Source organism: Microtus oregoni, unplaced genomic scaffold (assembly GCF_018167655.1).
Source record: "Microtus oregoni isolate MIOR12 unplaced genomic scaffold, Mior012 000015F_ref0000493, whole genome shotgun sequence".
NCBI lineage: Eukaryota > Metazoa > Chordata > Mammalia > Rodentia > Cricetidae > Microtus > Microtus oregoni.
Genome location: NW_024543074.1, coordinates 25,168,930 through 25,192,662, shown reverse-complemented (window position 1 = coordinate 25,192,662; position 23,733 = coordinate 25,168,930). Strand labels below are relative to the sequence as shown.

Genomic DNA, 23,733 nt, shown 5'->3' with positions numbered 1-23,733 from the left:
TAGAATATCAGGCACAGTGGAATGGCTTCCAAATACAGCATCTCAATTCAACATGACTGAGTATATATAAAAGGATTTAGGCCATATATACAACCTTATGGAAAAGTTTAAACTTCATCAGTTAATTTTCTACATGTGCCAACAAAAAGTGCAGGAATACGGCAAGCAGATGGCATGTTTAATGTTTCCTCAAGCCAATAGAAATATAGCCTGTGCTCCTATCCATGTTCACTCATTTTATCTTCTTACCTTTCCATGAAAACTATAATTGTACTTTCTGCCACCATTACTTCAATCTTTCTCCATATAAGTAAGTTTACTTTCTAATGTCCTATTCTATGAGTTTACCATTAATAATGAGGTCATTGTTGGTATTTGTAATTCCTTCTTACCTTGTAGCTCTGAACTTGGCAGTCATTTATTTTATGAAATTCTATATATGATAATGCAACACAAACTTTCTACTCCAGGGATCCTTATTGTCTAAGCTTTTGGGCTCATAGAGATGATTAACTTATATTTTTGAATGTGAACATAATAATTGGGAATCTAAGGTTGTATCCAGTATTTTAGACAGAATTCTGCCTGCTCTGATTGTGTAAAATAACCACATTTTGCTTATAATCTATTGATTTCAATTGCTCCAAGAAGAATGTGTCTATTCTCTGTGTTTTGATTGACATGAAAAGCAAATGTGGTTATATAGTAGGCTCAAGTTCCCATTCAATCATCCCTTAAGGATGGTGATCTTCACTAATATAAGATAATTAAATAGCTTCAGTATTTTTAGTGCCTTTGTCTTGCTGAAAGATACATTTTTATTCTTGCTTATTGATGCTTTGTTTACCATATCTAGAAACAGAAAAAGTCTGAATTATCTTCAACTGAAGGATAATGAAAATGTGGTACTTATGTGCAATGAAAATTTATTCAATAATACAGTGCTCATTTTAATTGGGTTGTTTGTTCTTAATATTCATTTTTTTGTTTTCTTTTCTATTCTAGACATTAACCTGTCACATGTATGCCTGGCAAATATTTTCTTCCAATCTATAGGCTACTTCCAGTTGATTGTCGTTTCCTTTGCTGTACAGAAATATATTAACTTCATTTAATGCCTCTTGTCAATTTAATGAGCTACCTTTTATAATGCTCTTATCTATTCCTATATTTTGTAATATATTTCCTATTTTTCTCAGAGAAGATTAAGAGTATCATGATGAAGTCCTTGACCCTAATATTTACTGATTTTAGTTTTCTTTCATTCTTTTATTCTTTTTCTGCTTTTCCTTAATTGAAAACTTCATGAAATTTATTTTGATCATTTTTGTTCTTCCTCCAACTCCTCCCAGATACTCCCTACTTCTCTACCAACCCATCTCTATGCCTTCCTTCTTCCTTCCTTCCTTTTTTCCTTCCTTCCTTCCTTCTTTCCTTCCTTCCTTCCTTTCTTCCTTCCTTCCCTTCCTTCCTTTCTAAAATGAACAAAACAGAAGAAACACACACACAAACCTACACTCTCAAATCCCTCAAGAACACAAAATGAACACCAAAACATAAAAGCAAAAAAACCCAATAAAACAAAAAATCCCCCCCCCCCCCAAGAAAACACAGGCCAAACATCTACAAAAATTCTTTTTCTTTTGAGACAGGGCTTCTCTGTAGCTTTGGTGCCTGTCCTGGAACTGGCTCTTGTAGACCAGGCTGGCCTCAAACTCCCAGAGATCCACCTGCCTCTGCCTCCCGAGTGCTGGGATTAAAGGCGTGTGCCACCACCGCCTGGCTCATCTAAAAAAATTCTGAGGTCATTTAATGTTGGTCAACTACTCATGCAATTAGGGACTACATTGAAGTATTGTTGATGTTCCCTGTGAGACTTCACTGGAGAAAATGTTTTTTTCTTTGCCATTAGATATCAGTTTCATGTATCTTCTCTCTGTCTCGTTCTGTGTCTCTCTTTGTGTGTGTTTGTTGAATAATTTTTAAAAACTATTTACTTATTCTTTTCTTATAGATTACATCAAGACCACATTTCCCCCTCCCTATTCTTATTTCAGCCTGTCCCACCTTCCCCATCCCCCACATCTATTCTTCCTTTGTTTCTCTTCTTGGGATCAGACTTCCCAAGGATATCAACCAAACATGGGATAACAAATTACATTAGGACTAAGACAATCCCTCATATCAAGGGTGTATGAGGTAGCCCAGTAGGAGGAGAAGGTTCCTAAAAGCATGTAAAAGAGAGTCAGATCCAGCTCCCTCTGTTAGGAGTCCCACAAGAACACCAAACTATACAGCCATGACTTAAATGGAGAGGACCTCGGTTGGAACCATACTGACTCCCTTATTATTGGTTCAGTTTCTGTGAGGTATTGTGTGGTTACAGAAGATGGCTGGTTCAGACTCTGTGTCCTCCATTACTAGGAGTCTTTGCTAGAGTCACCCTGGTAGATTTCAGGGAATTCACATTGCAGAAGGTTTCCATCTAAAGCCCTACTGCCCTCACTCCAATTACAGTTGTCTCTACCCTTACTTTTTTAACCCCTTCAACTTGATCCCTCTTGTTCACGACCCCAGTCACCTGCAGTCCTTCCAAGTACCTCCTCCATATATCTTCTTGGTTAACAGTGGGAACCTTCTTATTCTATAAGTTCTGATACCCCATATATCTGGAACCTGAGTATGCTGTTACAGTCTAGTGAGATCATATGTCAATCAGTACTATTATGTCTGTAAGAGACTGTTTCATTGAAGTCACCCATCACCTACGTCTCTTACAATCTTCTAACCTCTTCCTTCAGCCTTGACAGAATTGTTTAAGTTGCTTCTTTTTTCAACCAGTTTGTATTTTTGGTTTCCCAGTAAGTAATTGCGTGGGAGTCCATAAGGGTATGAATTTATTTCTGGGTCTTCAGTTTGATCCCACTAACCAATATGCCTATCTTATGTAATACATGGGCTTCATACACTATTGCAGGAGGGGATGCTTGTTCATCCCAGATGCCTGGTTAGCTTTGTCCCGAAATAATCACACAAAACTGTCTTAATTAAAATACTGCTTGACTCATTAGCTCTAGCTTTTTATTGGGTAACTCTTTTTTTTCTTATTTATTTATTTATTTATCTATTTATTTTTCTTCCTCCCATTTCCCTCCCCCTCCTCCCACCCTTCTCCCCCTCCTCCCACCCTTCTCCCCCTCCTCCCACCCTTCTCCCCCTCCCCCCAATCCTCTCCCCCTCCCTCTCCAGTCCAAAGAGTAGTCCGGGTTCCCTGCCCTGTGGTAAGTCCTAGGTCCTCCCCGCTCCGTTCATATCTAGGAAGGTGAACATCCGAACTGGCTAGGCTCCCACAAAGCCAGCACATTAAGTAGGATCAAAACCCCGTGCCATTGTCCTTGGCGTCTCATCAGCCCTCATTGTTCGCCATGTTCAGAGAGTCCGGTTTTATCCCATGCTTTTTCGGTCACAGTCCAGCTGGCCTTGGTGAGCTCCCAGTAGATCAGCTCTACTGTCTCAGTGGGTGGGTACACTCCTCATGGTCCCGACTTCATTGCTCATGTTCTCCCTCCTTCTGCTCCTCATTGGGACCTTGGGAGCTCAGTCCAGTGCTCCAGTGTGGGTCTCTGTCTCTATCTCCATCTATCACCAGATGAAGGTTCTATGATGATATGCAAGATATTCGTCAGTATTGCTCTAGGATAGGGTCATTTCAGGTTCCCTATCCTCAGCTGCCCAAGGAACTAACTGGGAACCTCATCGTGGGCACTTGGGAGCCCCTCTAGGGTCAAGTCTCTTGCCCACCCTAAAGTGGCTCCCTTAACTAAGAATTGTGGTTCCGTGCTCCCCTATCGACTCTTCCTTTATCTCAATCCTCCTGTTTCCCCAAGTCCCCCCTCCTTCCCTTCTACCTTTTCTTTCCCCATCTCCCCTTACCCCCATCCACTCCACCCCCAAGATCCCAATTTTCTCCCCGGCAATTGGGTCTATTTCCCTTAGCCAAGAGGATACCTATACGTTTTTCCTTGGGTTCACCTTCTTTCTTAGCTTCTTTAGGTTCAACTATTGTAGACTCCATGACCCTTATTTATGGCTAGAAACCAATTATGAGTGAGTACATCCCATGTTCATCTTTTTGGGTCTGGGATACCTCACTCAGGATAGTGTTTTCTATTTCCATCCATTTGCATGCAAAATTCGAGAAGTCATTGTTTTTTACCACAGCGTAGTACTCTAGCGTGTATATATTCCATACTTTCTTCATCCATTCTTCCATTGAAGGCCATCTAGGTTGTTTCCAGGTTCTGGCTATTACAAATAATACTGCTATGAACATAGTTGAACAAATGCTTTTGTCATATGATAGGGCATCTCTTGGGTATATTCCCAGGAGTGGTATTGCTGGTTCCAGGGGTAGGTTGATCCCGAATTTCCTGAGAAACCGAAACACTGACTTCCACAGTGGTTGCACAAGATTGCATTCCCACCAGCAATGGATGAGGGTACCCGTTCCTCCACAGCCTCTCCAGCAAAGGTTATCCTTGGTGTTTTTGACTTTAGCCATTCTGACAGGTGTAAGATGATATCTCAAAGTTGTTTTGATTTGCATTTCCCTGATTGCTAAAGAAGTTGAGCATGACCTTAAGTGTCTTTTGGCCATTTGAACTTCTTCTGTTGAGAATTCTCTGTTCAGTTCAGTGCCCCATTTTTTAATTGGGTTAATTAGCATTTTAAAGTCTAGTTTCTTGAGTTCTCTATATATTTTGGAGATCAGACCTTTGTCTGTTACGGGGTTGGTGAAGATCTTCTCCCAGTCAGTAGGTTGCCTTTGTGTCTTTGTGACAGTGTCCTTTGCTTTACAGAAGCTTCTCAGTTTAAGTATGTCCCATTTATTCAATGTTGCCCTTAATGACTGTGCTTCTGGGGTTATACATAGGAAGCGATCTCTTGTGCCCATCTGTTGTAGGGTATTTCCCATTTTCTCTTCTATCAGGTTCAGTGTGTTCGGGCTGATATTGAGGTCTTTAATCCATTTGGATTTGAGTTTTGTGCACGGTGATAGATATGGGTCTATTTTCATTCTTCTACAGGTTGACATCCAGTTGTGCCAGCACCATTTGTTGAAGATGCTTTCTTTCTTCCATTGTATACCTTTAGCTCCTTTATCGAAAATGAGGTGTTCATAGGTTTGTGGGTTAAAATCCGGGTCTTCTATACGATTCCATTGGTCGACTTCTCTGTTTTTATGCCAGTACCACACTGTTTTCATCACTGTAGCTCTGTAATAGAGTTTGAAGTCAGGGATGGTAATGCCTCCAGAAGATCCTTTATTGTATAGGATTGTTTTGGCTATCCTGGGTTTTTTGTTTTTCCATATAAAGTTGATTATTGTCCTCTCCAGATCTGTGAAGAATTTTGATGGGATCTTGATGGGGATTGCACTGAATCTATAATTTGCCTTTGGTAGAATTGCCATTTTTACTATGTTGATCCTCCCAATCCAAGAGCAAGGGAGGTCCATCCATTTTTTGGTATCCTCTTCAATTTCTTTCTTCAATGACTTCAAGTTCTTTTCATATAGATCTTTCACTTCCTTGGTTAGAGTTACCCCAAGATATTTTATGCTGTTTGTGGCTATCGTGAATGGTGAAGATTCTCTGATTTCCCTCTCAGCTTCCATATCCTTTGTGTATAAGAGGGCAACTGATTTTTTGGAGTTGATCTTGTATCCTGCCACATTACTAAAGCTGTTTATCAGCTGTCAAAGTTTTTTGGTGGAGTTTTGGGGGTCGTTTATGTACACTATCATATCATCTGCAAATAACGAAAGTTTAACTTCTCCCTTTCCAATTCGAATCCCCTTTATCCCATTATGTTGTCTTATTGCTATTGCTAGAACTTCAAGCACTATATTGAAGAGGTATGGCGAGAGTGGACAGCCTTGTCGTGTTCCTGAGTTAAGTGGGATGGCTTTGAGTTTCTCTCCATTTAATTTGATGTTAGCTGTCGGCTTGCTGTATATAGCTTTTATTATATTTAGGTATGACCCTTGTATCCCTAATCTCTCCAAGGCTTTTAACATAAATGGATGTTGAATTTTGTCAAATGCTTTTTCAGCATCTAATGAAATGATCATATGGTTTTTTTCTTTCAGTTTATTTATATGCTGGATTACATTGATAGATTTTCGTATGTTGATCCAGCCCTGCATCTCAGGAATGAAGCCTACTTGATCATAATGGATAATTTTTCAGATGTGTTCTTGGATTCGGTTTGCCAGTATTTTGTTGAGGATTTTTGCGTCGATATTCATGAGTGAGATTGGCCTGTAGTTCTCTTTCCTGGTTGAGTCTTTGTGTGGTTTTGGTATCAGAGTAACTGTGACTTCATAAAAGGAATTTGGTAATGACCCTTCTGTTTCTATATTGTGGAATACATTAAGGAGTATAGGTATTAGGTCTTCTTGGAAGTTCTAGTAGAATTCTGCATTGAAACCATCTGGTCCTGGGCTTTTTTTGGTAGGGAGGTTTTTGATAACAGCTTCTAATTCTTCGCGACTGATAGGTCTGTTTAGATTGTTCACCTGGTCCTGGTTTTATTTTGGTAAATGGTATTTATCTAAAAAAGTGTCCATTTCTTTTACATTTTCCAGTTTTGTGGCATACAGGCTTTTCTAGTAAGATCTAATGACTCTCTGAATTTCCTCTGTGTCTGTGTTTATGTCCCCCTTTTCATTTCTGATCTTATTAATTTGTGTGTTCTCTCTCTGTCGTTTGATTAGATTGGATAGGGGTTTATCAATCTTGTTGATTTTCTCCAGGAACCAGCTTTTTGTTTCATTGATTCTTTGGATTGTTTTCTGTGTTTCTATTTTGTTGATTTCAGCCCTCAGTTTGATTATTTCCAGTCTTCTACTCCTCCTAGGTGAGTCTGCTTCTTTTTTTTCTAGAGCTTTCAGGTGGGCTGTTAAGTCTCCAATATGTGCTGTCTCTGTTTTCTTTAGGTGGGCACTTAGTGCTATGAACTTTCCTCTCAGGACTGCTTTCATAGTGTCCCATAAGTTCGAGTATGTTATTTCTTTATTTTCATTGAATTCAAGGAAGACTTTAATTTCTTTCTTTATTTCTTCCTTAATCCAGGTATGGTTCAGTAGTTGACTGTTCAGTTTCCATGAGTTTGTAGGCTTTCTGGGTGTAGCATTGTTGTTGAATTCTAACTTTAATCCATGGTGATCTGATAAGACACAGGTGGTTACTAATATTTTTTTGTAACTGAGTAGGTTAGCTTTGTTACCGAGTATGTGGTCAATTTTCGAGAAGGTTCCATGAGCTGCAGAGAAGAAGGTATATTCTTTCCTCTTTGGGTGGAATAATCTATAGATGTCTGTTAAGTCCATTTGCTTCATTACCTCCATTAATTCTCTAATTTCTCTATTAGGTTTCTGTCTGATTGACCTGTCCCTTGGTGAGAGAGGAGTGTTGAAGTCTCCTACTATTAGTGTGTGTGGTTTGATGGCTGCCTTGAGTTTTAGTAATGTTTCTTTTACGTACGTGGGCGCTTTTATATTAGGGGCATAGATATTCAGGATTGAAACTTCTTCCTGATGAATTGTTCCTGTTATGAGTATAAAATGTCCCTCTCCATCTTTTCTGATTGATTTAAGTTTGAAGTCAACTTTGTTAGAAATTAGTATGGCCACACCTGCTTGTTTCTTGGGTCCATTTGCTTGATAAGCCTTTTCCCAGCCCTTTACTCTGAGTAGGTGCCTGTCTTTGTGGTTGAGGTGTGTTTCTTGTAAACAGTAGAATGTTGGATCCTTTTTTCTTCTCCAGTCTTTTAGCCTGTGCCTTTTTATAGGTGAGTTGAGTCCATTGACATTAAGTGATATTAATGACCAGTGGTTGTTAACTCCGGTCACTTTTTTAGTAGTAGGGTTTGTGTGTTTCCCTTCTTTGAGTTGCGCTGGTGAAGGGTCTCTAGTTGTTTGAGTTATTGTGGTCATTGTTGGACTCCTTGGTTTGTGATTTTCCTTCTATTTCTTTCTGTAAGGCTGGATTTGGGGCTACGTATTGTTTAAATTTGTTTTTATCCTGGAAGATTTTGTTTTCTCCATTTATAGTGAACGAAAGCTTGGCTGGATATAGTGGTCTGGGCTTGCGTCTATGGTCTCTTAGTTTTTGGAGTACATCTATCCAGGACCTTCTGGCTTTCACGGTTTCCATAGAGAAGTCAGGTGTAAGTCTGATAGGTTTACCTTTATAAGTAACTTGGCCTTTTTCCTTTGTGGCTCTTAATATTCTTTCTTTATTCTGTATATTTTGTGTTTTGATTATTATATGGTGAGGGGATGTTTTTTTTTTTTTGATCCAGCCTATTTGGTGTTCTGTATGCTTCTTGAACCTTCATAGGTATATCTGTCTTCAGGTTGGGAAAGTTTTCTTTTATAATTTTATTAAGTATATTTTCTGGACCGTTGAGCTGCCCTTCTTCTCCTTCTTCTACTCCAATTATTCTTAGGTTTGGTCTTTTTATTGTGTCCCATATTTCCTGAATTTTTTGTGATGAGAGTTTGTTGGACTTGCTGTTTTCTTTGATCAGAGCGTTTATTTTCTCTATGTTATCCTCAGAATCTGAGATTCTTTCTTCTATCTCTTGTATTCTGCTGTTTATGCTTGATACTGTAGTCTCTATTCGTTTACCTAGCTTTTCCATGTCCAGCTGGCCCTCTGTTTGTGTTTTCTTCTTTGCCTCCATTTCAGTTTTCAAGTCATGAACTGTTTCCATTATCTGCTTGATTGTTTTTCCTTGGTTTCCTAGGGTATCATTTACTGATTTACTCAATTCCTCGAACTTTCTGTTATACTTCTCATCCATTTCTATAAAGGCATTTTTTATATCCTGTTTAAGGGTGTCAATAACTTTCATGAAGTCAGTTTTTTCTACTTCTTCTTGATTAAGGTGTTCATGTCCTCCTGTTGTGAGGTCACTGGCTTCTGGTGGTTTCGTGTTGTTTTTCAGATTGTTGGGAGAATTCCTGCATTGGCGTCTGCCCATCTCTTCCTCCCAATACTCCCCTATGGATCTTCTTTTACAGGATCAGGTCTTCTTGCCCCCTGATGTACCTTCCCAGTGATGTCACTCCCCAGAGATGTTTCTCCACAATGATGTTTCACTTGGTGCCCAGATCAAAACTCTGTGCTGCTTGGTTAGCTTGCGAACAAAGGGCCCACCCTGCTTGCTGCGGGCAGGCTATGGGAACAAAGGAGCTACTGCCCACCCCTTTGTCCTCCTCCTGGTTCGGGTTCGGTCCCAGTGCCCGAGCAGGCTGAGCAGGGAGGCGCTATGCCACCAAAGAAGGGAGGGAGGGAGGGAGGGAAACAGGGGGTGGGGGGATCTGGATGTAAGCTGGATGGGATAGGAAGGGAGAGGAGGTATTGGGCAGTATAGCCCCTGTAGGATGGCCAGGAAGTGTGGGCGGGCTGAGGTATGTTCCCGGCTGCCGCAGCACTCATTCACCACAATGATGTTTCACTCGGTGCCCAGATCAAAACTCTGTGCTGCTTGATTAGCTCGCGAACAAAGGGCCCACCCTGCTTGCTGCGGGCAGGCTATCTGGGTAACTCTTAACGCATTAATTTAACCCATCTCCCTTAATCTGTGCATTACCACAAGGTCATGTCCTACCATCAAAGTTTCAGCATGTCTATCTCCAGCAGCTGTTGCATGGTGTCTCTCTCTCTGCCTTCCTTCTCCCAGCATTCAGTTCAGTTTTCCCCAGCTACCTAAGTTCTGCCCTATCAAAAGGCCAAGGCAGTGTTTTTATTCATTAACCAATAAAAGCAACATATATAAAAGGACCTCCAACACCATTTTCTCTTCTGTTTAAATAAAAAGGAAAGCTTTAACTTTACATATTAAAATTACATATAACAAAACAGCTATCAAGCAAGAATTACAATTATAATATTTATATCTATTTTATTGTTTATCCTAACTAAGGAAAATTATATCTACTTTTTAACTCCATCAAAGACTCCAGAAGGATATAATATTACTTATGTAAACAGGAAGTGCATTCCAAGAAACTTACAAAATTCTGGAATTGACAGAGACATCTTGCTACCTGGACAGTCACCCAAAGTTTTTCTGTACTGTTGGGTTATCCATCTTCAGCCTACTGGCCCATAGTATCCAGTAGACTTTTCCATGAAGCAGGAAAATTTAAAAACAGTTCCACGTATATTGGTAGTTTGTCACTCATTTTCTTCTGTGTCCTGCAAAATGTCTGGCAGACTCTTTCACGAATTAGGAACCCTGAAGAATTGTCTCACCTTTAGGCAAGTTCAGTAGTCATTTCTCTGCAGGTCCTACATGCCCAGTTTAGCAAGCAGTCCAGGCAAGAGCAGTTTCTTGCCCAAATGGCTAACCAATTCCATAAGGAGCCTTTTTAATACCCATCTTCCTCTTGAAGTAATTGGTGCTTCCAGGAGCAGAAGTGTGTCATTGTCATGAAAAGTCCTAAGTTATTAAAACATTTTAAATGCCATATTCTGAAGGTCTCTGGAAGATTTGAAGAATACCTATTTAACTGAAATATATCTCTATACATCTAGAAAAAATCTAACTAACATGACACTAAGCTTGACTATTATAGATGAGTATCTGTTAACTTATATTTCTTAATTATACATTACATTTTTAAATGAGCTGGACAACCATAGTACCTTAATCAAAATCAGAAATACATATACACAATATAACAAATTGATCTTAAATCTGTATTAATAAAGCAGGATCCATACCAATGCAAAGTATCCTTCTCTATATCATATTCTACTTTAAATGTAAAGAAACATTTACAAACAATATTTGGGAATATGGGTGCAGTTCTGTCCAATTTACTTTCTGCTGTTTATTGAGCAAAGTATTTTCATTGTGGGGGTGTTCCCGGCAACCTTTCAGGATCTCTTGTTCCATCAAACCATATTGGTCTAGAAGCAACCCACAGGTTCTCATCGTCTGTGAAAACAAAAGAAGAACCTCTTTTCCAAAGCAACATATCCTTAGACTCAAATACAGAATGGAGCCCAACTGGACAACTGCATCCACATAAAACCTCAGAGAGCTTGGAAAGTAATTCCAGACAGAAAAGAATAGAGTAAAGCATGGCTTTTTGGTAGCAGCAATTTCTTGGGTCTGCTCTGCTTGCTAGAGGCAAGCACTCTCATTTAAAAGAGGCTTCCTGACCATGCTTTAACTGCAAAACCTTGCAGCACTTTTAAGAGGTCCTACCATGAAACAGTGTTGATGAAAAGCTGACCTCATGCCTTTTGGTTTTCAGCTGTAGAAGGAAAAAAGCTGTGCTATGTTAAAATGCCAGTTTTCTGGGCCGTCCTGCCAGGACAAACTCTGACTCTTTCAGGCAGGCAGTCCAACTAAGGAGCATTTAAGTGTGGTTTGTGAGCATACTGCTGAAGCTTGCTTGATGGCAGGGACCTTGAAATGCTATAGATTTGTGGCAATAAACATGACTCTGACTGGTACCTCCACCACGAGCCTGGAATTTCATAAAGCTAAGGAATGGGCTGGATCTAGTCACCAAGGCCACGACTTTAATCCTAGCCATAGCACTTGGTAAATTAAAGACTCATGTGGTCAGAAATGGAGAGATATACAAGGAGAGATATACAGTAAAGAGAGATTGAAGATGAAGAAAACCTCTAAATGGTTTACAGTATGTTAAAAATATATGCAGGCTAAAGATTAAAGTTATTAAAATAGAAAAGAAAGAGTAGTTGGGTGTGGTGGTACAAACCTTTAATCCCAATGTTTGGGAAGCAGAGGCAGAGAAACCTCTGCAAGTTCAAGGTGTGGTGGCTCCCACCTTTAATCCCAAAGCTTGGGAGGCAGAGGCAGACAGACCTCTGTGAATTCAAGATGTGGTGGCTCATGCTTTTAATCCCAGCACTTGGAAGGCAGAGACTGGTGGACCTCTGTGAGTTCAAGGAGAAAGATACATAGAAACCCTGTCTCAAAAAGCCAAAAAGTAAAAAAATAAAAGAAGTAGAGGTTAAAGTAAATCCACATAAAGATGAAAAATACACAGAGAATCATGATGCTGTAGGTTATTATGCTCTCTTTGAATTGTTTGAATGCAGAGAAAGGAGCAACATCTGCTAAAAGATATTTGCTTATAAATGCTGATGAATTAATCCAAGATAGATATTTTGAAAATACCTTGACTTCAAAATTGAGGTCAAAAGATTTTCTAATTTGGAGAAGAGCTTTTTCTTTTGTTTCCACAGGAAATGAAAAGCTGTGGATTCATTCTGAGTTAAGAAAAATCAGCTTTGATGTTCTGGGGCAATGGTCTTCCAGAACTTGTCAGAGTAGCCAGCCCATTTTTGGTTTAATGTCAGGCTCATCCCTTGAGAGGGAACCCATGGCCTGAATGGTCAGGGATCTGGGACTGTATTGTCCACAGACCTCAGTAGAATCAAACTGGCAAAAAGAAATCAATGAAATGATGCCTAATGATAATTTGCTGTTTTCATAGATCCATACCTTGTCCAGTTGCCATCATAGAGTTTCTCCAGCAGCAGATGGGAATTGCAAGCATGGAGGATGTGAGTGTGTACCATGTCCTGTGCCTATATGTGAAGACAGTTAGCTGGGTGATGTTGTAGGATTTCTGACTCTCTCTCTCTCTCTCTCTCTCTGTGTGTGTGTTTATGGCTCTTTTTGTCTGTTTTTGAGACTGCTTTATTCCTACTGGGTTGCCTTGTCCAGCCTCCATATGATAACTATCACCTTGTGTTATTGTATACTTTGTTTTTGGTAATGGTTGGTTATCATCTTTTGGAGGCATGTTCTTTTATAAAAAGAAAACTGAGGGGTATTAAATCAGAGAGAATAGGGAGATGTGAGGATCTAAGAGGAGTGGAATGATGGGAAACTGTCATTGGAATGTATTGTATGAGAAAAGAATCTATTTTCCATAAAAATGATTGAAGAAAAAGAAATCAGATGAAACAGTGGTGCTTACCTTATGGTTTTCTAGTATCATGCATGAAAAACAGAGTTACTTAGGTCCCCTTCCTTAACTGAACTACTTTGCAAAATTCCTGTTAGCAAATGAAAATATTATGTAGTTTGTTATTGTATATATGTCTGCACATATGGATATATTTTGTAATTTTCATTCCAATATATTTGTGCAAGATAAGTTTAAGTAAAAATCTTTATATTGCCACTATAAGGAAATTTTCTTCTTGTAAATGACTCTTATCAAGGCTTCTTTCATATCTCCATTCCTCAGGCTGTAAATGAAGGGATTCAGCATGGGAGTCACCACTGTGTACATCATGGCCATGGCTGTCTCCTTTGCAGTGGAGTTGTTAGCTGATGAACATAGGTAGAGACCAATAATTGTCCCATAAAACAGTGAGACCACAGACAGGTGGGAGCCACAGGTGGAAAAAACCTTGTGGATAACCCAAGTAGATGAAAACTTTAGAATTGAACAGACAATCTGTACATAGGACACAATGATCAGTAAGAATGGAGCGACAATAACAAGCCCTCCCATGATAAATGTCATTAGTTCATTAATATGAGTGTCAGAGCAGGCCAACTTGAGCAGGGCAGATATGTCACAGAAAAAGTGGGGGATCACATTGTCTTCACAGAATGATAATCTGGCCATCAGTAGGGTGTGCAGAAGGGCATGGAATGTGGCCAGCATCCAGCACAGCACCACCAGAAGCACACAGAGTTTGGGGCTTATTTTGCTGGTATAATGAAGGGGGAAGCAGATGGCCACATATCGGTCATAGGCCATGACCACAAGAAGGAAGCTCTCCATGTTTCCAAAAACCAATAAAAAGTACATTTGTGCCAGACAATCTGCATAGGCGATGGATGGGTCCTGGCTCTGCATGTTTTGTAGCAATTTGGGCATTGTGACAGAGGAGAAGCAGAGGTCAGAGAAGGACAAGTTGCTGAGAAAGAAGTACATGGGTGTGTGGAGATGGGAGTCCAGTAAAATGAGAGTTATGATGATGAGGTTCCCCAGGATGGTAGTGAGGTACACAGCCAGGAACAGGGCATAGAACAGGTACTGGTGCTCTTGGGGGATGGGCAGGCCCAGGAGGAGGAAGTGGGAGATGACAGTTTGGTTGTCCATTATCATTCTTTATCTCCAGAATCCTAATGAGAAAATATCGGTATCCCTTAAAATTTGAAGTATAAGTGAACATATAGTTAGGATATTTTTTTCCACAATGTATCTGATAATAACATAGTAATTATAATCTCAAACTCCAAATGTCCATAATCATAACCATCAATGAATTTTCTCATCTTATCTAAACAGGTTTCTATTCCCACTCTTTCCTAGACAGTTTTATGCCATTTCTAGGGAGATACAAAATAGACTAAAGCTTCTCTCTCCTGCTCTCTGCTTAACTGTAATTTGTAATTTGTTCATTTGTAATTTTGCTTTATGTTATTTTAATAATGAATGTTTTTGAAGAATTTGAATAAATTTTATTACCATAATATCATATAAATATCAAGAATATTGCACATACTCGTATCCCTTAGATTACCATTACAAACTCAGACATCCATATCTCTGTAATATACTTATTTCTGCACCTCTGTTCACTAATCATTTTACCTCCATTACACATATAAAAGGCATAGGAAGCTCAAAAGCCCCAAGTGAGTTTCATGTCTTCATGCTCTTGTCTCCCAAAGTGTTCCTAATTTTCCTACCTCTCCCATGTAGTAAAAGAAATTCATGTTTGAGTCACAAATCTTTAAATTTCTATCCATTAATTTTTTCTTATTTTGAACTGCTGTCATGCATTATACAGTCTCCCCTTTATTTTCCTCCTATTTCATCATTTTTTTCTGTGAGATTGTATTTATATATGAGGGTCATATCTTCTTTTTGCTAGAATACAAAAGCAGACTCTGTACATGTCTACATTCTCATGTCTCCTTTCAAACTGCTGCATTCACACTGCTCATCCTAACAGAGTACTTCCATCGTCTCTTGTTTGATTTATTCTTCCTATTACCACTGTTTTTCTTAGGACAAGACAAAAGCTCCTATCAGAGACACAAACATTGTTTCATTATCTTACAGTGGCCAATGGTAAATCTCCATATGTTCTCACAGTGACACTTTCTTTTCTCTCTTCATCAGTGTTAGGGTTAGAACTCTCCACTTTCTACATTTCAGAGTTTCTCCTCTACTTTCCTACCACTTCTTCCCCTCTGTTTCTCTTTCATCTGCTCCATCCTCACTCATACATAATGGATATTACTTGGCTCATACACAGCTAAATTTACTCTATCCTTCCATAAGTGAGACCTACATCCATATTCCATAGTATACTATATGTATCCCGCACACTAATACTTTGATCACTGCTTTAAGATAGCTCACCATCACTTGTAAACTATGTGGATGAAAGGTCTCATATGCTTCTTTCTGTTTGATTGTTTATAATAATTCTTAATCTCCAACTAGGGCTAGTACATGTCATGATGTTTGAATTTCACTAGGGAAGATTAGGTACCTGCTGCTCAAGTTAATACTGATTTCTTCAACTTCAACAGTAGAAAAATCCCCATTTACACAGAAAGACTGAACCACTTAGCCCTAAACTGTACACTTCATAATGAGTATCGAAGATCTAACGCTGTATTTCTGCAGTGTTAAGTTTAGTCAATTTCTGAAGTAATAATGATGAAGCCAAATCATATCCACATGCTTTAATTCACAAAATGTCATTGATATTGATGAAGAAGACAGGATGGGAAGTTTTATGAACAATATAAAAAAGAAATAACAAGTTTGATTGGAATTTTTACTTAAGTTTTTTCTCAGACATCTATATTGTTTGTGATGGCTAATTTATGTATCAGGTGGTTGAAGCCTGATACCAATTTTGGACAAAAGCTACTTGCTGTGAAGGTATTCTCTTTCTTTTAAGACAGAGTTTCTCAGTGTAACTATGCATGTATTGTGTAAATATCATTTAATATGTGGGGATTGAATAAAGTAACTAACACTTCATAACATGATGAGCTTCATGCAATCTTAAGAAGGAACTAAAGGAAAAGGACACTTCACAAAAGAAAAATTTTGCTTTTTTGGCTGAAGATACAACTCTGTAGCCTACACTCTTTTCCTGGATGCCTGTATTCTAGGAACTTGTTCAAATGTTTTTCTAATCATATTCCCATTGTAAAGTCTGTATCCTAAGGCACATGCATGAGTGCCCCCTGACCTCATGTGCCAGTTTTGATTCTGTGCAACACTGGTGAATGAACCTATCAAGTGTATAAAAACTGACAACAGAGTAAATACATCAAGAGATCTACAGAACTTTTTCTGATATGTACCCCTATGTTTGACTGCTTGTATCTTCTCAGACTTACAATGTTCACTGCAGCTGATTTAAGAGTTTCACATGTAGACATTTAGAATTAGCATTACAGAGGGGAAAGCATGTAGGAAAAAGAAATCATGCACCATTTCAAAATATGCTTTCCTCATGTATCCAATCCTGGCTTCTAACATACAGCACTCCTGCCTCTGCTTCCCAAGCACAGGCATTATAGGCATTTGCTACCATGTGCAGTTTCTCCTCCTCCTCTAAATAAACAGTACTTTTGTGTAAGATGGCATGTGTGCAAGGATGAGGAGTCAGAGAACTCACCATCAACAATTATCACTCATGGGCCAATGGACTTCATACCATCTTTCGATATTCAGCACACTGTAGTGAAATGGAAGAGCAAATAAAAATCCCAGGTTATATCACTCTAACATTTGTTACAGTTGCATATCATCCTGTATTCTGCAGAAGCACTGAGTTAAAAGTAGCTCTTCATGTACTTTTACATGAGTATCTATACGATACCTTTCTTGATGGACTACACTTAGGCGCAATCACAGATATTAGAACTAAGACACTGATTTGGGAAATTGTACAGATAAAACTAATCATTGTCTTGGGTACAACATTGTTCAGACTTTGTTAAGACCCCACAGGTGAAGGCATAGTAAATAACCATTGAACATTACAGCAGTGAACTCCATCTCACAGTGCTGTTCTCATGTGGAAATGGTGTGATACCAAGAGAAAATTACATAATGTGTAATTGTAATGAGCCCATCCATATGAACTTGGTTATATGATTATCAAGAAACAAATACATGTACAGTGTGGTGAAGTCCTAGGAGACAGAGAAGGAAGAATGTTATCATACCTGGAAAACTGTCTAGCATCTCACTGGAAATTCGTGTGGAATGAGAGCAAGACACCGGCTTATTTTCCTGAATGTACCTATGTCTGCTGAGGCTGAGCCAAAGTTTCTGATTCAAGATCCTGCTCACCTTTATTTTATTTGCATGCAAATAACTAATGGTGTTTATACTCATCCCTTTGCCACATCCCTACTCACATGCCCCTGTGGCCATCATAGGGCCTTGGGGGCCTACATCCCATAGGAGCCCAGATTCTGTATAACTCATTAAAGACGTAGCAATTACCCAGTACCTTTCTAGGGCCAATTTACCCCATGGATCTCTAGTGCAGATCAATTATTATCACCTATTTCTCCTTTCTATACTTAGGGGAAGGTAAAATTTAAAAACTTACAATTTAAAAACATCTAAACAAGTAGCAGCAACAGGAAGCCTCAAAAGATTGGAAATATGCAAACTTCTTACCTGTTCAGGCAATGTACTAGGGTTTTGCTTCACTGGAGCAGACTTTTCTAGGGGGAACAGTGAAGAAATGTGATTGGAAAACCACGGCAACTCATCAGGCAGTATTCATTCATGATTTAAAATGTCTTACATAACAAAATTTTACACAAGAAGCTATCTGCAGTTTTTCATTTGTTGGTGGGGGTTCTAATCCTAGCCTTTAATCTCCAGCCCATCCACAATAGTTTTTAAGCAGAGTGAGACAGTAGAAAACCACACACATTGGGAAGGCTCTCTAGGACAACATCTTAACAGAAATACAACCTTCTGTGAAATTTTAAACTTCATCAGCCAACTTTCTATGTATACCAATATGTGAAAAGTCAGGAATATGGCAAACAGATGGCATGTTTAATGCATCCTTAATCTAAAGAAAAAGAATTCATCTTCCTATGCATATTTTCTCATTTTGTCTTCTTACCGCTATATGAAACCTTTAAATGTACCTATCATCATATCCACCCTTAAGATGTTCTTTTGAGGCTCCAAAAAGATAATACTTACAATAGAACTTTCTAAACCATAAATAATTCTGGTTTCAAACATAGATATTAATATAGGGATGTAAGGAAAACCTATAAAAAGCTTGTTATCTTGTGTTACTGTTATGTTGGTATGGTATGCTATGATGCGCTATGTAAGAACAAGGATGGAGCTATATTTATGCATTTTGGAAGACAGAAGTATGAGCAAACATTCTCTAAGAATTCAAAAAATGGATTCTTGAAGCTCAACCAGATCTTTGTGAAGAGCCTCTTGGAAGAATCAATGCTGACCGAATACTTAAATGCCTTACTTAGAGCATATTTCTTACCTTGTTCTTTTTGGGAGGACTGAAAATTTCTAGTCAATTTTAAGCAAGATGTGTCAGATCACTGTTATCCCTTTCGATAAATGAAATTATCTGTCTACTTAGCCAGCCCACAAAGGTGAATTGTCTCAAGGAGTTTAGGTTGGAGGGTATCTTTTTATACCAGAGAAAGAGGTGAAGACTCTAAAGGTTTTGCAGGTTGGCATCAATTGGTGCTGTATTACTCCATCTTCTCTAGGAGGTACAAAGGCAATCTTCTTTGCTTCAAGAGTTTCAGCAACTTTCCCAGGCATTTTCACAAAAAGAATCCTACTTAATCCTCACCATAATCCTTTAAGTATTTAGACTCAACCCTATTTTGCTTGTGAGAAACTAAGAGGAGTCAAAAGGGCAATTTGCCAAGCTGAATAAGAATTTGAATCTAGATTTCCAGATGTCAAAAATTATCTTATTGACTGCTCCCAAGACCAGCTGCCAGCATTTCTCCCAACCATGTCACTGCAAATACATACTGAGTCTAATATCTGGGTTGTAGAACAAAGTAGGGACATTATAAGCCAAGGAGATTGTTGGCAAATGTCTCATAGCATATGCCACCACATTCTGTCAGCCCTTAGGGCACCAGGGTATCAGGTTACCAGAAGGACATATGAAAAGACCTATACTCATTACAAATGGCTCTTCTTCCCTTTTGTTCACTCATTCTGAGCACCTGGTACCTTTCCATGAAGTATCAGAATTATACTTAAGACATAGTACATCATTAAAATAAAGCTCTGGGCTAATAAAAAAGAGGAAATCTCAATACCGAACATCTAGGCCCCAAATAAAAGGGCACTCTCATATGTAAACGAAACACTTCTAAAGCTTAAATCATACATTAAGCCCAACACACTAAAAGTGGGAGACTTCAACATTCCACTCTCACCACTGGACAGGTCGATCAGACAAAAAAATGAACAGAGAAATAAGGGAAGTAACAGATGTTATGACACAAATGGACTTAACAGAAATCTATAGAACAGTCCATCCAAACATAAAAGAATATACCGTCTTCTCAACACCTCATGGAACCTTCTCAAAAATTGACCACATACTCAGGAACAAAACAAACCTCAACAAATAGAAAAAAATGGAATAACCCCATGTATCTTATAAGATCACCACGGTTTAAAACTAAAAGTCAACAGAAATACTAATTACAGAAAGCCCACAAATACATGTAAGTTAAACAATGCTCCCCTGAATTTTTGAAATAAGAGCAGCGGGGCTGCGTCCCGCTACCCAGCTAGCTTTATACCTGAAATAATTACACGGAAACTGTATTCTTTTAAACACTGCTTGGCCCATTAGTTACAGCCTCTTATTGGCTAGCTCTTACATATTGATCTAACCCATTTCTAATAATCTGTGTAGCCCACGAGATGGCTTACCAGGGAAGATCTTAATCTGCATCTGTGTCGGGTGGGAGAATCATGGAGACTCACTGATTCAGCTTCTTTCTCCCAGCATTCTGTTCAGTCTACTCTGCCTACCTAATTTTCTGTCCTATTAAAGGGCTAAGGCAGTCTCTTTATTTAACCAATGAAATTAACACAAAACAGAAGACTCCTCCTCATCACTGAATCGTCAATGTGCCAAGGAAGAAATAAAGGGAGAAAAAAGACTTCCTAAAATTCAATGGAAATGACCACACAACATTCCCAAATTTATGGGACACAATAAAAGCAGTGTTAAGAGGAAAGTTCATAGCATTAAATGCCTACATAAGTAAGCTAGAAAAATCCCACACTAGTGAATTAATAGAACATTTGGAAAATTGAGAACAAAAAAAGCAAACTCACCTAAGAGACCTAGACAGCAGGAAATAGTCAAATTAAGAGCTGAAATTAACAAAATAGAAACAAAGGAAACTATACAAAGGATCAATAAGGCAAAGAATATGTTCTTTAAGAAAATCAACAATATAGACAAAGCTTTATCCAAACTAACCAAAAGGCAGAAATAGAATATCCAAATAAACAAAATCAGAAAAGAAATGGGGATATAACAACAGATACAGAGAAAATACAGAGAATCATCAGGTCATATTTTAAAAATCTGTTCTCTACAAAATTGGAAAACTTGAAATGGACAATTTTCTGAAAAAAAAATCACTTACCAAAATTAAATCAAGTCCAGATAAGCATATCAAACATATCTATAACTGCTCAAGAAATAGAAACGGTCATCAAAAGTATCCCAAACATAAAAGGCCCAGGACTAGATGATTTCAGCTCAGAATTCTACAAGATTTTCAAAGAAGAACTAATACCAATACTCCTCAAATTATTATACACAATAGAAGCAGAAGGAGCATTGCCAAACTTTTTTTAATGAGGCTATAATTACCCTGATACCCAAACCACAGAAAGACATTATTAAGAAAGAAAACTACAGACCAATTTCACTAATGAACATTGATGCAAAAATACTAAATAAAATACTGACAAATCAAATCCAAGAACACAGTACCATCATCTCAAGTCAGTTTCATTCCAGAGATGATTCAACATACAAAAATTTGTCAGCGTATTCCTCCATATAAACAAACTGAAAAATAAAAACCACGTGATCATCTCATTGGATGCCAAAAAAGCTTTCAACAAAATAGAACATGGAGAGAACAGAGATAGAGGGAACGTACCTAAACACAATAAAGACAATACATGGCAAGCCAGCAATGAACATCAAACTAAATGGAGAAAAAGTCACAGTAATATCAATGAAATAAGGAACTAGATAAGTTTGTTCACTCTCTCCCTAACTATTCAATATAGTTCTTGAGGTCCTAGCTAGAGCAATAAGACAACAAAGGGAGATCAAGGGGATACAAATTGGAAAGAAGTAAAACTCACACTATTTGTTGATGATATGATAGTTTACATAAGTGACCCCAAAAATTCTACCAAGGAACTTTTACAACTCATAAACACTTTCAGTAATGTATCAGGATACAAGATTAACTCAAATAAATCAGTAGCTCTCCTGTATACAGATGATAAAAGGGCTGAGAAAGAAATTAAAGAAACATCACTCTTTACAACAGCCACAAATAACATAAAATAACTTGGAGTAAATCTAACCAAACAAGTGGAAGACTTGTATGACAAGAACTTTAAATCTATGAAAAGTTAAATTGAAGAAGATACCAGAAAGTGAAAAGATCTCCCATGCTATTGGGTAGGTAGAATTAACATAGTAATAATGGCAATCTTACCAAAAGCAATCTACAGATTCAATGAAATGCCCATTAAAATCCAAGCAAAAATCTTTGCAGACCTCGAAAGAATGGTGCTCAACTTCATATGGAAAAACAAAATATCCAGGATAGCCAAAACAATCTTGTACAATAAAAGAACTTCTGGAGGCATCACAATAGCTGACTTCAAACTCTACTACAGAGCTACAGTACTGAGAATAGCCTGGTATTGGCATATAAATAGAAAGAAGGATCAATGGACCCAAATTGAAGGCCCAGATATTTGTCCACACACCTTTGAACACCTGATTTTTGACAAAGAAGCAAAAAATATCAAATGGAAAAAAGAAAGCATATTTAACAAATGGTGCTGGCAGAACTGGATATCAATATGTAGAAGAATGAAAATAGACCCATATCTATCACCATGAACTAAACTCAAGACCAAATGGATCAAAGACCTCAACATAAAGCCAGCCACACTGAACCTCATAGAAGAGAAAGTGGGAAATACAATTGAACACATTGACACAGGAGACCACTTCTTAAATATAACCCCAGTAGCACAGACATTGAGAGAAACAATTAATAAATGGGCCTCCTGAAGCTGAAAACCTTCTGTAAAGAAAAGGACACAGTCAACAAGACAAAACAACAACCTACAGAATGGGAAATATCCCCAATTTCCCCACATCAGATAGAGGTCTGATCTCCAAAATATACAAAGAATTCAAGAAATTGGTCATCAGAAGAACAAATAATCCAATACAAATGGAGTACAGACCTAAACAGAGAACTCCCAACAGAGGAATCTAAAATGGCTAAAAGACACTTATGGAAATGTTCAACATCTTTGTAAAAAGTCACTAAAATGTTCTCTCTGACTCTGTTTAATACTAAGATACGATTCATAGAAGTTCCTAGTTCCTAAATTCTGTCCCAAGCCTTTAAAGCTGCTGTGGTACATAGAGACAAGGTGTGGTCATCATAAAGAGCTTGATCCTACAATCAGAGTAAAGTCCTTCACCTAGAATTTGATCTAGGGAAATCTCAAATCCGTTTGCTTTTTCTTGTTGCTCTAAACTTCTTGCTTTCTCTTTTAAAAAGCACCTTCAAAACAATTGCAGTCCACTTTCTAGGACTGTGAGACTTACTGAACCTAATCTTGAGGCATGGCTTTGCTATTGAGCCCATGTTTAGACCATTTCCCTAACAAAGGATAAATGTAGTCTGTAAGCTCTAATTTCTTGTTTAATTTTTGTTAGATCAGTCATATGTATGGGCTCCCATGTATATTCCTTGACATCCTTAGGGTACTTGGGGCCAGATACTTTTTCTGATGTTATTACTGGAAAGGCAGGCAGAACTCTAGGGAAGCTATCCCATAGATTTTTACATACCAACAAGGTTAAAGTTTACCTTTTTACCTTTTGTTACTGGTTATCAAATTTGATAATTTCCTCAATATTTTCAAATCTGTCTATCACTGCCTTTTGTAATGTTTGGATCTCCTATCCAGTGTTCTGCTCTAATGCCCTCATTGAGGATTCCAAGGCATGAAATCTGTTCAGTAGAGATAATGTCTCATCCTTGGAATAGTCTTTATAGCATGCATCTTACCTTCCTGAAGAGACATTCTATCAATCAATCGGTCATACCCCTTTGATAGAGTCCAATTAAGACATCCCAAAGTGCAAATTCTCCCAAATAATGTTTCAGCGCTCACTGTCATTGATTGGGTTTTATGTGCCAAATTGGCTGTTTCTTTCTCTACTACTGAATCTTCTCTTAAATAAATTACTATCAGTCTGTACCCTTTCTAAAAGTATCTCATTTGACTGAGTTTTGTTAGTTAAACTGGTCATATCCTTCTTCAGATTTTCAACCTCTTTC

General features: G+C 38.2%; 1 protein-coding gene across 1 annotated transcript; it reads right to left on the bottom strand.

The window, feature by feature from the left end:
• Positions 1-13,249: 13,249 nt before the first annotated feature.
• On the bottom strand, positions 13,250-14,188 carry LOC121456422 (olfactory receptor 1468-like). The gene has a single exon (XM_041664550.1). It carries the CDS (start codon positions 14,186-14,188, stop codon positions 13,250-13,252), a length of 939 nt encoding a protein of 312 aa, XP_041520484.1.
• Between the last annotated feature and the right edge of the window lie 9,545 nt (positions 14,189-23,733).